The following is a 13912-nucleotide window of genomic DNA, read 5'->3' on the forward strand; positions in this document are numbered from 1 at the left end:
GTTATACTAGATTTTTTTTTTTAAGATTTTCTTTATTCATGAGAGAGAGAAGGAGGCAGAGGGAGAAGCAGGCTCTCTGTGGAGCAGGGAGCCCAACGTGGGACTCGATCCCAGGACCCTGGGATCATGACCCAAGCTGAAGGCAGATGCTCAACCAACTGAGCCACTCAGGCGCCCTATACTAGATACTTCTTGACACGAACCTAATAGAGTACTTCACACTTTAGCAACTAGACAACCTGGATCCTTTTTTAGATGGTTTTCTGTACCTGTATGTACAGATATGCCTATACAGGCTCTCTTGGATCTATCATCCAGTGGTTTGATGATCCTGAAACTTACTGAATTCCTCAGCTGTTAAGGAGTATAGAGTCTGTAATTATGCCATCACATACATATTTGCTTATATGTTATCTTGGATTGATTTTTTCTTGTTTGATATATGTGTGTCTTGTCTCCCTTAAGGCAGGATTATAAGCTTCCAAGTGTAGGAACCATGTCTTACACTTTTTAAATCCATTGTAGGATTAATAATTACCTGTGGGTTAATTTTTCCTTTCTTCTAGTTTAAGGGGTCAGACTATAATCCAGAATGGCAAAGCAGATGAAGAGTTGTCAGTTGCATGCTTGCTCTTTGATTTCTTAAAGGAGGGAGAATATGGAACTTGCAGAGAAAATGCAAAATTAAAGCGTGCTTAGAGGGTCATTTGACAAAGAAATGGACTTTTCAAGTGTTCTGAAATTACTATTTTCAAACTAAATTACTAAAATAATGGAGAATGCAGCATAATTTTAGAAATGCATAAAACAACTTTGAGGATTATAGTTATTAAAATTATCTTTTAATTTAAATATGTGATTTTCTGGTATGTTTTAATATTAGGACTCGCTGATTCTTGAGAAGAGTCAAAACTGGAGTTCTCAAAAAATGGACCACATTCTGATTTGCTGTGTTTGTCTTGGAGATAATAGCGAGGATGCTGATGAAATAATTCAGTGTGACAATTGTGGCATTACAGTCCATGAAGGTAATTTCGCTTTGTTTTGTCTGCTTTTTGAAACAGCTAATTGACACTGCATTTAAATAAGTAAAGTCAGCTCTTTTACATTTGTACTCTTGTAAAGTTTTTCTATAGTATTTCATGGTTTTTCAACTGAAGTAGGACATATTGAATCCTCAATGTATCCTGGGTGTTATTTTTCGGATTATGTTAATTTAAAATGTGTTTTAAATAACTGAAATAGAAATATTATATGGAAATCACAGTATTTCTTTGAAGGTCAGTGTTATGATAGTTTCCTTCATGGCATTTGTTTAAAATGAAATTTAGATATAGGAAAAAGTCTAGTATGTTAGCCTGGTAGATTATGTTATTTAAAAAATTACATTCTGAATCTAGTGATACATAGTTTCTTCTTTTGTGGTTATAATTTTTAATTTTAAACTTGAGTATTTAGAGAGATTATCCTTTAAAATCTGAAATAGAAGCTACTATAATATATTGAAAATATTTTTCCCAATTATTTTTGAACCTTTTTTGTTAGGTTTTTTTACTTCTTTTTTCACTTGAATTTTTTTTTATTTTGACATAATTTCTGACTTACAGAAAACTTTCTTAAGAGTACTACAAAGAATTCCCATATACTCTTGACTCAGATTTCCCAAATGGCAACGTTTTGCTGTTTTATTTTCTCTGATACAACGATTTCATTTTCAACTTTATGAGAATAAACTGTAGACATAACATCCCCTCCTACCACTAAATACCTCAGTGTGTATTTCTTAACAAGGGCATTTTCTTACATAACCATATAATTATCAAAGTCAGGAACTTAGCTTTGTTTGAATTCTTCTAATCTATTAACTCTGTTCACATTTTGCCAATTATCCCTATATGTCCGTTCTAGCAAAATAAAATCCAGGATTATGTATTAGATTCAGTCATTATGTCTATTTGGTCACCTTTAATCTAGAACATTTCTTGAGTCCTTGCGTTTCATGCCATTGGCATTTTTGAAGAGTACAGGCCAGTTCATTTATAGAATGTCCTTAATCCTAGTTTTTTCTTTTCTCATGGTTAGATTCAGGTGACATGCTTTTGGCAGAAGTGCCACAGAAGTTATGTTGTGTTTTCAATGTATCCTATTAAGAAGCATATAGTACTTACTTTTCCCATTATTGGTGATGTTACTTATCACTTGGTTGAGAGGGTATCTTTCAGGTTTCTCTCTGGTAAAGTTATTATTTCTTCCTCTCAGTGAATTTTTTCCTACGGGGCCACGATCACCACAGAACAGTTTTTCTGTGGCCTTGTCCTTGCCTGCTCTTTTGGTGTTACAGCCCTTCTTCCATGTAGTTCTGGGAGTCTGCTGGGCTTGTGGGACCTGCAGAGCCTGTGCTTCTTTAGCCAGTACCCTCTTGATGTCACATAAAGCTGCCCTTCCTTGCTGCTGAGGCTCACCACAGAAATGTCTATTACTGTTACTCATTCACTTATTTTTTTCAGTAATGTTTGTTGAGTACCTTCTATGCGCTAGGCATTCTGTAGATTTTAGGCAAGTAAAATAAACTGTAGAAATTGCTGACCTCCTGGAGCTTAATCTCTAGTAAAACAGGCAATGAAAAAATAAAACAATAAGTAAATATATATCAGGTCATCGTCTGAACTGTGAAGAAAAACAGGGCAGGACAAGCCGTATTGGGAACGCTGTGGATTGCGGTGGGGAGCTTGAGTGGGCAGGCGGAGGCTCGGACTTACAAAGCTGAAAAGGGAAATCCTCTTTAAGAAGGTGATATTTGAGCAGTGACCTGAGGAATGTTAGGAAGCAAGTCACGTGACTCTGGGGAAGGAGCACCCTAGGGAGAAGGAGTAGCAAGTGTCAGGATCTTGAAGGGGGCACAGTCGGAGTGTGATATGGCAGGAACTAAGTGAGCAAGCTGGTGAGTGGTGGCGGTAGAGACGGGGGCAAACCACGTACGCAGATCTTGCAGGTCAGAGATTTTAGATTTGACTATAATGGATGAATTTTGGGCAGAGGATTAATATGATTTGATTTCTGTTTGGGAAGGATCACTCTGCTGGGTTGGGAGTAGACTGAAGTGGGTCTAAGTGGAGAACCAGGGAAACCATTTCGGAGACCACTGCAGTGATGTAAGAGAGGAAAAGGTTTTGAGGTAGATAGTAAAAGTTTGGTTTTAAATGGTCTGGAGTTTAGTAATGTTGGGACTCATCAGCCTGTAGATGTTATTTAAAGCTGTGAAACTGGATATGCTATCTAGGGAGTAGTAAGGTGGTTCTAGCATTTCAGAGGAGATGGAAATCACATGGTCAGTGGGATAGGAGGAGAACCAGGAGTAATGACCCAGAGGCTAGGTAAGGAAAATGTTTCAAACAGAGAAAGTGAGTAACTGTCAAATTTTGTTTCTAGAGTCAGATAAAGACCTATGTCATGTGGCCAATTATCCTAATGCAGTGGTAGACTCCTGAGTATACTACCAGGCAAGCCATCCCAAAGGTTGTAGGAGAAAAGGGTCATGGACAAAATGCTTATATTACATGGTTTATTAAATAAGTAAAATACATGGAGAAAAGCAAAATACATGGGAAATTGTGTCTTGTGACTAATTTGGAAATATACACCGTAATTTCTGCACATTGTTCACACAGACCAATCCTATTTAAATTTAAATGTAGGAGGGCACATTCTAAAATTGTTAATACGAGGGCACTGATCATTGGTGGCCATCTTAGAGGCTGCCTATCACAGATGCAGAGATTATGTAGCATGTTAGTATACTGTACTAACAGGGAAGTGACCAGTGGAAAGGGAGAGTTGACAATTAAGATAAGGAGAGAAAGGAAGCAGTTGCTGGAGCAAGGGCTTTGAGTACAAGGCTAGAGGGGATGGGATCCAGCACCAAGTGAGGGGATTGAGTAAATATGAGTATCCATAGTAATCAGAGGGAAAAGGATATATGGATACAGATGTAGGTAGGTTGTTAGATGTGGGGGTCAGAGCATGTGCAACTTAGTTTTGAATGCTTCTTGTTGTCTCGGTGAAATGGGAAGCAAAGTCATTAGCAGAGAGTGGAGGTGGGGGAGATGTTGGGAGATTGGGGAAGAGAGGTTGGTATAAAATAGTTATTTGGCAGAATGAAGTGGACTACGGAAATAGTGGCATAATATTGTATGTGTGTATACATACATATATATTTTATTGACAGCTATAAAGGACCACTTGTGATTAGTGATAATGAATTAAACAGACGAGTCAACATGGTTGTGTGTATGTCTGTTTTTTGTTTTTTTGTTTTTTGTTTTCTCCCTGCATGGTTCAGATTCCTTGGAGCAGGTACAGAATAGGTAAACATCAAAAAGCAGCTGCTGTGCTGCTGATGTGTAGCTAATATGTGGAATAAATAAATAAGGAAAACTAGGTGGGGAAACTGAACAGTTTTCTACATCTTTAGGAGAATCTTTATGTTGTGGTATAATTGCTTTGTTGGTAGTATTGGGAATTCTGTGAACTTCAGATAAATTCAAAGTGCAAAGTATAAATCAAAAGTAAAACATAAATCTTGAGAGTTTTTAAAAAAAATTATGTTACAACTTTTTCCCTCTAGTATAATTTCCCATTTCCTTTGTTAATCTTGGAGTTTGATATGTAATTGTGATTATATAATTTTCCTTTTTTTTTTTTCCCCGTGGTTTCTTAGTAGAGTTAGAACTAATAGCTTGAAAAATTCCTAGTTCTGGTGATTTTTAATTATCTGTTATGCTTTAGGGAAGAACTGTTAGTTATTTTTTTTAAAGATTTTATTTATTTATTTGAGAGCACAAGCCACTGTGTGTTTATGTGTACTAGTTGGGGGGAGGGGCAAAAGGAGAGGGAGAAGCGGACTCTCTGCTGAGCAGGGAGCCTGATGCGAGGCTCCATCCCAGGACCCTGGGATCATGACTTGAGCTGAAGGCAGACGCTTAACAGACTGAGCCACCCAGGCACCCCAAGGGGAAAAGTTATTAAAGATTAATGTATTTCTCATAAATACATTACATAAATATATTTTTCCTTTTAACTTAATTTCCTGTAGGTTATTTTTGTCTGACTAGTATAAAAGATTCCTTTACCAGATATCACTGAGTACTATGTTTGAGAAGGGGTTGTTTTGATAAGATATATTCCTGACTCTCCATTTAAGTCTTTTTGGGTAATACTTGGGTAGTTTCAGAAAGAAAGTATATTGATTAATAGATCTGTGAAGAATTTTTCATCTTCCATGGGCTTTACATCAGTTGAGTCTACTAATAGAAAAATAAAAATAAAAACAAAAACAAAAAACCCTGCTTAATATTCATTGGTTAGGTGATTGGTTTTCTTTTCTGGTTAAGAGTAATGATGGTAATTCTTAGTATAATAATGTGCAGCCTGATCAGTATATAATTTGCTGGTCCCTTTTTGGGTCATCACACTGTTGCCAGCCTGTGTTAATTAAAGCCTGGGTTGAAAAAATAAACAGTGACATGTGACTTGGTCCAAATAATTTAGATTTTTTGTTTTTTTGTCCCTTTCTAGGTGTACCATGTTCGTAGTCCTTTTTAGTTTTTAGTTTTGTTTTTCTCTAAAATGGGGTCAGCATCTTCTTAGAAGTGTCAGTTCTTCACTATCCTAATGGGAGCTTTCATGACTGCTTAATTATTTTAATTTTTAAGGTCTTTCCCCCTATATAACTGAATTCTTGCTGCATCTAAAGTGATTGGTAGATAAGTTTTAAAAAATGTTCAACTCACAGCATTTATTTTTAAAAGATTTATCCATCTATTTTGAGGGAGAGAGAGAGAGCGCGCGCACAAGTGAATGAGCAGGAGGGGCAGAGGGGGAGGGAGAGAGAATCCCAAGCTGGGTCCATCTCAGGACGACCCAAGCCAAAACCAAGAGTCAGAGGCTCAACTGACTGCACTACCCAGGCACCCCTGGGTAAATTTAAATTTAATTTAAATTTAATTTAAATTAAAATGTCAGTCTTACCTATTTCAGTATTTTTTTTTTTAAAGTGTTGCTACTTAGAGTAGGGTCCATGGATCCACAGCATTAAGCAGTAGCATTTATATAACCTGGGAGCTTGTTAGAAATGCAGAATCACAGACCAAGTCCCTTCTGAATCAGAATCTATTTTGACAAAATCCCAAGATGTTTCATATACACATTAGAGCATTAGCTCCATTGATAATACAAAGAAGTAGCCCTGCAATGCTTATCAGGATAGCTAAACTTGAATATTTTCAAGATTATCATTGGGCCCATTTAGCACCAGTGTATTCAGAGGATAGAAGAACAAAACCATAGCTTGCCACCAAGGCAGCCTCATGCCTTCTTTTTGTGAGTCTTTGTAGCAGTCCCTACAGCAAGCAGCTCCCAGTCATTTGGGAGCCATCTTCTTTGGGCTATGTCATTCTCCCCCACTTATCCCCATTTATTGTTACTCTCAGTTCAGATGCAGTCTACCAGTTGGGTCCTTTTTACCATAAGCAATATTTCCAAGTAACACGATTGATACTCTTTATCAGGTTCCCAGAGTAACAAAGGTAGAAACTTAAACAAAAGTCAGAGTCTAATGAAGCAGGGGAAAGGGTTAACGGAATCACTGGGAATCCTACTAGTTCTCTATACTGAGGACTAAGAGACAAAGGACTCTAATGCATGAGTCCCTCTTGGACCTGCCTTCTGTTGACCATAGCAATAGCTATCATGTACGTAAACCACTGAAAGTATTGAAATTTCTTTTTTGTATCCCGCCCCCCCCGCAGGCTTCCCTGTTACTGTCTTTTGAGTCATAGATCCCATCAGCATTTCTCTCTCTCTAGTGTTGCTCTTTTTACCACCTAGAGAGGATTGGAGAGAGATTTGGTGAGCACAACTTTCTCTATGATGTTGATGTAAACATTAATTACTATTTAAATAATTTCTTTTGTTACCTTGATTCTATAAATATTTAAATGTAAGATGTGGTGCTAGCAAACAGGAGGATGTACCAGATATAGTCTCTGCTGTTTTTATATAATAGGGGAAAGAAAACATGTAAAATAAGAGCAAAGAATAACGTTTTTCAAGTGAGTTATAAATTCTGTGCTGTGGGTGTATTGAGTGCATCATACCTTATTGGTAAATCTAGGTGACTTGTGAGTTAATTGTATGTTCTCTTTTTGTAACTGATTTCAGGAGGTTCATTGGTGCATCAAATTGAACACACCCAAGGAAGGGTTGAAAGCAAAGAACTTTTTATTGTTACAAGTAAGGGGACAGGGAAATAGCTCTCAGTACTGTCTCCCATGGGGTTAGTACAGGAAGCTTTTATTCAGTATTAGGGAGTGGGGGCAGGGAACTTGTGTGGGCACTTCCGGTTCAATTGTACATGCTTAATATGTCAGCATGCTAGTGGTTACATCATATGTTCAAAAAATGGCAGAAAGCTCCACCCATAGGAGAAGATTTTAGTATTATAATGAGCTAAGGATAACTTTATATGATAACTCAGGGGGCTTTTGTGCAGGTCCTCAGCTCCATCCCAGCTCAAACTGGCTCTTCTAAGGAGCTGTCAGGTAAGACACACCTGGCAAGACACACCTGTCAGGTGAAACACCTAGTTGGGTGTTTCCTTGGCTGGAACTGTCCGTTCTGCAAAATAAAACACACTCCTTCGCTGCTTTTGTCCCTTCTCCTCCCTTTCTGCTCGTAGTGTTCAGCCCTCTTATCTGAGTAACTTTCTGTTGCATCCTAGCTAACATTTTGATAAGCAAACAATAGGCTGCTAATCCTTGCACTAACATATATATTTCTGAATATATTGTATTTAGCTTACTGCTTTTTAGTTCTGTGAAATTTTAAGGTATTTATGATTTTTACCACATTTTATACTATTAGATTTATTTATGGGCTGTTAATGCAACTTTTTCTTTGCATTTAGAAATCACTTTTTTTTTAAAGATTTTATTTATTTATTTGAGAAAGAGAATGAGATAGAGAGCATGAGAGGGGGGAGGGTCAGAGGGGAAGCAAGACTCCCTGCTGAGCAGGGAGCCCGATGCAGGACTCGATCCCGGTACTCCAGGATCATGACCTGAGCCCAAGGCAGTCGCTTAACCAACTGAGCCACCCAGGCCTCCTAGAAATCACTTTTTCAAGGCTCCTATTATGTGTTTGCTTTTTAGTGTTATGCTCCTGTTCATTAAAATATGTTCATCGAGGAACTGGAGGTTATTATGCTGAGCGAAGTAAGTCAATTCGAGAAAGACAACTATCATATGGTTTCACTCATATGTTGAATATAAGAAGCAGCACAGAGGATCATAGGGGAAGGGAGGGAAAACTGAATGGAAAGTAATCAGCGAGGGAGACAAACCATGAGAGACTCTTAACTTTAGGAAATAAACTGAGGGTTGCTGAAGGGGAGGTAGATGGAGGGCTGGGGCAGTTGGGTGATGGGCATTTAAGAGGGCATGTGATGTGATGAACACTGGGTGTTATATTGCAACTGATGAATTGTTGAACTCTACATCTGAAACTAATGATGTACAATATGTTGGCTAATTGAATTTAAACAAAATAAAAAAAATTAAGCTCATAGAAGCAGAGATTACTTTGTGTTTGTAGAGACAAATTATATTTCTTGTGAAAAATATTTTCAGCACAGAATCATAAATATTGTTTATTTTTAGAAATGGGTGTAAGACAATTTACAGATATTTTATATATGTATAAAATGGGTATAATCTTATTTATTTTTTTAAAGAGAATGTGAAGTAAAACCTTGATGAATTTGTTTTTTTTTTAATTCTGTGGTAAATAATCAGTGGCAAGTACTTTTGTCTGTGTATCTGTATGCACATGAGAAAGCAAGACAAGTCTGGAAGAATACATATCGAAGTTTAAAGTATGTTTATCTCTAGGTAGTATGATGATGGAAGATGTTTTCTTTAGCTCATTTTGTTGCCAACTATGTGAATTAGGGATAATAAGTTGGTTGGAGGTATAGTCTTGAATGATTGAAGCCACTGTACCTATATAAGGATTGGAATCTGTGAATATCTTGTTTAACAAGTTCCTGTGTTTTTTACATAGTTAGAGTCTAAATCTCCTGTATGTTTCTGTTTCTGCCATGGTTGTGGCTGATATTTGGTGGTATACAAAATAAATAATAATGCTTTTAGAATAGAGATAATTGTCTGATGTTCTATCCAGTGGTCTCAGATTTTATAAAAGATTATCACCTGAGGTACTTGATTTTTTTTCTTTTTCTTTTTCTTTTTTTTTTTTTAAGATGTATTTATTGTAGAGAGCACGCGTCGGTGCTGGAGGGAGGGGCAGAGGGAGAGGAGAAAGAATCTCAAGTAGGCTCCCCGCTCACCAGAGATTAATGCCCCACTTGATCTCAAGATCCTGAGATCATGACCCGAGCTGAAATTAACAGTCAGTCGCTTACCTGACTAGCCACCCAGGAACCCCCTGAGGTGCTTGTTTAAAACAGATTCTTGGGTACTACTCCTAGAGATTCCCAATTCAGTAGGTCTGGGGTGGGGCTCTAGTATCTACAGTTTTAAAAGGTGCGTTGGGATTCTCTTGCAGGAGGTGGGGAAGATCATCCTTTGAGAGACATTGGTTTAGAAGGAAGTAAAATTTGAGAGAGAAAAAGAATGCGTAGGTGGTTGTCATGCCGGAACTTAAGACAGCTGCAGATACAGGTCATGGCAAGGAGCCAGGGCAATGTAGAATAAAGTATACTTTCTGGTATAAGGTGGGTAAGACTCACAATAAGATTTTTAAAAGTTTAGACTTTTTATTTCTTATAGAAATGGTTGGAAACAAGGCAAGAAGAGATAAAAACTAAACTCTGAAGACAAAAAATAATGGACCAAGCTGATAGAAGGTTGAGACTCGAAGCAGATGGGAGCTAGGGTGTAAACTTCTAAACAGATGCACCTCTTCTTGCTCTGGTTCTCCTACTGTCTTCAGGGCTGATTTTTCTGAAATTCACATCTGTTCATATTATTCCCCTATTTAAAATTATTTTGTGCCTTTAGAATAAAGTTCACACTCACAGCAGGACTCTTTTAGATTTCATAACCTGCCAATTTGAATGACTTTTCCAGTATTAGAGGGCTTTCACTTACACTATTGCCTCTATCCAGATGCCTTATATTCCACAAATATAACCTAAATGTATAGGTGTTAAATCAGTGTTTACCATTGTCTTATCTTGTTAGGAGATTTGAAAAATCATTTTTTATTTAAATATTTCCTATTAAATATAAGTAGCATGTAAACACAAAAGTTGCAAACATAAAAGTACATAAGGTAGAACAATGAATTACTGTCCTTCATCTGAATTCTTCTTTTTGCATAGGAAATTACCGTTAACAGTTTGGTCTGTATTCACATCTTTCCCTCTCTGGTACTCTCTAACCCCCATACAGGTGCTATTCATTTAACTTTATTATATTACATGAATACATTTTCATTGTAGAACATATCAGTATATATGGACTATCTATAGAAAACATCTTCCATGATCATACCACCTAGAGATAAACATACTTTAAACTTTGGTGCGTATTCTAGACTTGTCTTGCATTCTCATGAGCATTCAGATACACAAACATATTTTTAAAAAATTTAATGGCTGGTAATATGCAAACTTTTTTTTTTTCTCCAAGATTTTATTGGAGAGAGAGACTGTGCACACATGAGTGGGGGGAGGGGTAAGAGGAGAGGAGAGAGAATCTCAAGCAGATGCTGAGCTTAGCATGGAGGCCGATGTGGGGCTCGATCCCACAGCCCTGAGATCATGACCTGAGGCGAAATCAAGGGTTGGTCATTGAACTGATTGAGCCACGCAGGCGCCCCTATGCAAACTCTTCTTGTGACCTCTATACCTCTGTTAGCACTGTGGTATTGCCCTCCTCCTGATCCAGGATCCATTCATGTATCATGTGTTGCTTTTTGTGTCTTAGTCTCCTTTAACCTAAAACAAATTTTCTGTTTTTTTGTGTCGTTCATGACCATGTGATAAAGAATGTAAGCCAGTTTTTAGAATAACTTGTAAAATTTCCCTCAATCTAGATTTGTCTGGTTTTTTTCTCATTAGATTCAGTGTAAACATTTTTTGGCGAAAGGACTATGTTGATGTTTACCTTCCGTTATACCACATCAAAAAAGTATGATGCCAGTTTATTGAATTTTTGGTGGTAGTTAAGGTGGTGTCAACTTAGAACTCTCCATTTTAAAGCCATTTGTTTTTCTTTTGGTAATTAAGAAGTAATCTGTGAGGTAATAACTTTGAGACTTTGTTAATATTCTGTTCCCTAATAGCCTTTTGCATAGTAGTATTAGGGTTCTTGTCAGAATCAGTTATGTATGTAGCTGGAAGATGGGGATTTTTAATTCTGTCATTCCTCTACATTAATAGGCAGCATTTATTTTGTAGAGAACTTCTCTCTTTTTTCCTTTTCAGTTATTATTGTGCTCTCATATGTTATCATCTATTACCTGATTACTCTTTCTGATACTTAAATTGTCCAAATTTGACCAGTGAGAGCCCCTTCACACAGGCTCCCATGTACATATGTGAACACACACATCACATATGCATATGCTCATGCTCTCTGTCTCTTTCTCTAAATAAATGGAATAAATACCATGGGACTTTTTCCCCCCTGTTACTTGCTGTATTTCACTCATATGTTAACCTGTTAATATTGAGATTCTTTTCATGTGAGTACAAATGGGATATATTATTCTTTTTAATGGTACATAGTTAGCTATAGAATGGTTCAACCATGATATCTTTATTTTTCTTTTTGTTTCTAGTTTTTCACTTCTACATAGGACTAACAGATAGGTGTTATATATATTCATGTAATAACTTCTGTGGGATAGATTTCCTAGAAGTGAAATTGCTGAATCAAAAGATAAGTGCATTTTAACTTTTAAAAAGACAGAATTGCCAGAATGATCTTCAAAAAGATTGTACCTGTTGATATTCTTACCAACAGTGTACAAAGTACTTGATAACTGCATATTAGTAAATTTTCTTTTAATCTTTTAGAAACTCTTACTTTATTAAAATATGTGTTCACGTTATTATGAGTGAGGTTTGGTATCTTGTGGCCACTTGCATTTTATGTTCTGTTACTTGCTGTGCATTTCCTTTGTCATTTCTCAATAGGTTTGCTTGTCTTTTTCTCATTGATTTACTGGAATTCTTTTCGTTTTAATGTTAATCCTTTCACTGCTATATGTGTTACAAAGATTTTCTATCCTTGCAAATATTTTTTCACCCTTTCATGTACTTTGAAACTTTGTGGTATTTTTCATTGTTTATATCATGTTCATTTTTTTATACAATTACAGCTGTAGATCTTTCTGTACTACTTTTTTTAAGTTCCAAAATGAATTTTTATATAAAATTAATCCAGAGAAAGGGAAATTTTCTAAAGCATAATAGGAAGCTAGTGTTTCTGGTTTCTTTTTTGTTTGTTTGTTTTAACTTCAGGTGCCTAAGTGACAGACTTCCATATTATTTATTTGAAGAGACAGAGAGAGCACAAGTTGGGGGGGAGGGGCAGAGGAAAAGGGACAAGCAGACCCCCTGCTGAGCGGGGAGCCCTGATGCAGGGCTGGATCCCAGAACCCTGAGATCATGACCTGAGCTGAAGTCAGATGCTTAACTGACTGAGCCACCAGGTGCCCTTTCTTTTTTAAAATATACTTAAGCATAATAAAGAGAAGTTTTTAAGTTGAGATTTTGCTAAAAGGTAGTATTTGAAATACTGCTTATTAAATATATAACTGTTTAATTACTTTTCAGAGTACTCACTTCATCTAAATGTAGATAAATTTCTTTTTGAAATCAAAGGGTTCCAACTTGTCACTTAGTATAAACACCTTGTGACAAAAATCTTATACTGACTTGTAATAGTAGGGTACCCCTGACTGTGATGTCAGTTATCCTGATATACTGATTGCATTGTGTCTGAAGAAAAATGTCACATAAGTGTCATAGTATGTGATAGAGCAAGCATTAGGTGATGCACTGTCCTTTCCAGCAGTTACCCTTCGGTTTAGCTGTTGTGCATTAAATGAGATAAGGTCTACTAAGAGATGCTTCTCCCCCTTCATTTTCAGTCTGCTGTTAACTAGCCCTAGACCATTTTTATTTCATAGTATATGCAAAAATATATCCTTATGAATCTTTATTTAAAGAATGTTCAAGTTATAACCATTTGAACTTTATAAGTCAGCAGACACTTTGGTTCTCTTAAACTTGAGGACATATTTGTTACAGGTGTCACATCTTTTCTCAGGAACAACAGTATTACTTTACAATCTTTTTTTTTTAGTGAGTAAAAATCAGAGGTCTTAGTGATAGGATGTTAAGAACAGAAAAAATGTTTTAACTTTTTAAATGACAACTTTTGGATTCCTATTTTTTTTCTGTACTGAGAAATAATTTAGGAGAAATATTATTAAATACATTTGTAGATCATTTTAACTCAGTCTCAGAGATGTGGTTTGTCCAAAGTTACATAACTCTAAAAGATGGAAGACTGCAGGTCTTTTGCTCCCCTGAGACAAGTTGAATGGGGAAAATTTCCACTGATTTGGATTATCCATACCCTTGTATAATTAAAAACAACTGTAAATACATTTTATATTATTTTTCCTTAAATGTGCTTTGTGTAAGTTGCATGTGTTACTCAGAGGTTGATCCTAATCAGATGGCCATAGAAACATATTTTTTTCTGTTTACACATTGGAAAACATGAAAACACTGTATAAAACAGGTTTTATATGTCTATAATTTTATTTTATATGGATACCCAAACGAAAAAAATTTTTCTGCAATCTTATTGAAGAT

General features: G+C 36.4%; 1 protein-coding gene across 12 annotated transcripts in view; it reads left to right on the forward strand.

Moving 5' to 3' along the window:
• PHF14 (PHD finger protein 14) overlaps positions 1 to 13912 on the forward strand; it is a 200073-nt gene that overhangs the window by 17156 nt on the left and 169005 nt on the right. For 11 of the 12 annotated variants that reach the window (XR_012380235.1, XR_012380233.1, XR_012380234.1 and 8 more), the window contains exons 4-5: positions 884 to 1028; positions 8208 to 8270. Coding sequence is in view for 6 of the 12 variants with exons in the window: in XM_073898888.1 (XP_073754989.1) it covers positions 884 to 1028; positions 8208 to 8270 (208 nt within the window). In the remaining 6 variants the exon portion in view is untranslated. The remainder of the gene's footprint in view (positions 1 to 883; positions 1029 to 8207; positions 8271 to 13912) is intronic. The other variant, XM_025872959.2, reaches the window with a different exon arrangement.

The sequence above is a fragment of the Callorhinus ursinus genome, unplaced genomic scaffold (assembly GCF_003265705.2).
Source record: "Callorhinus ursinus isolate GAN/ISIS: 27379988/994484 unplaced genomic scaffold, GSC_fseal_2.0 scaffold12, whole genome shotgun sequence".
NCBI classification, from domain to species: Eukaryota; Metazoa; Chordata; class Mammalia; order Carnivora; family Otariidae; genus Callorhinus; species Callorhinus ursinus.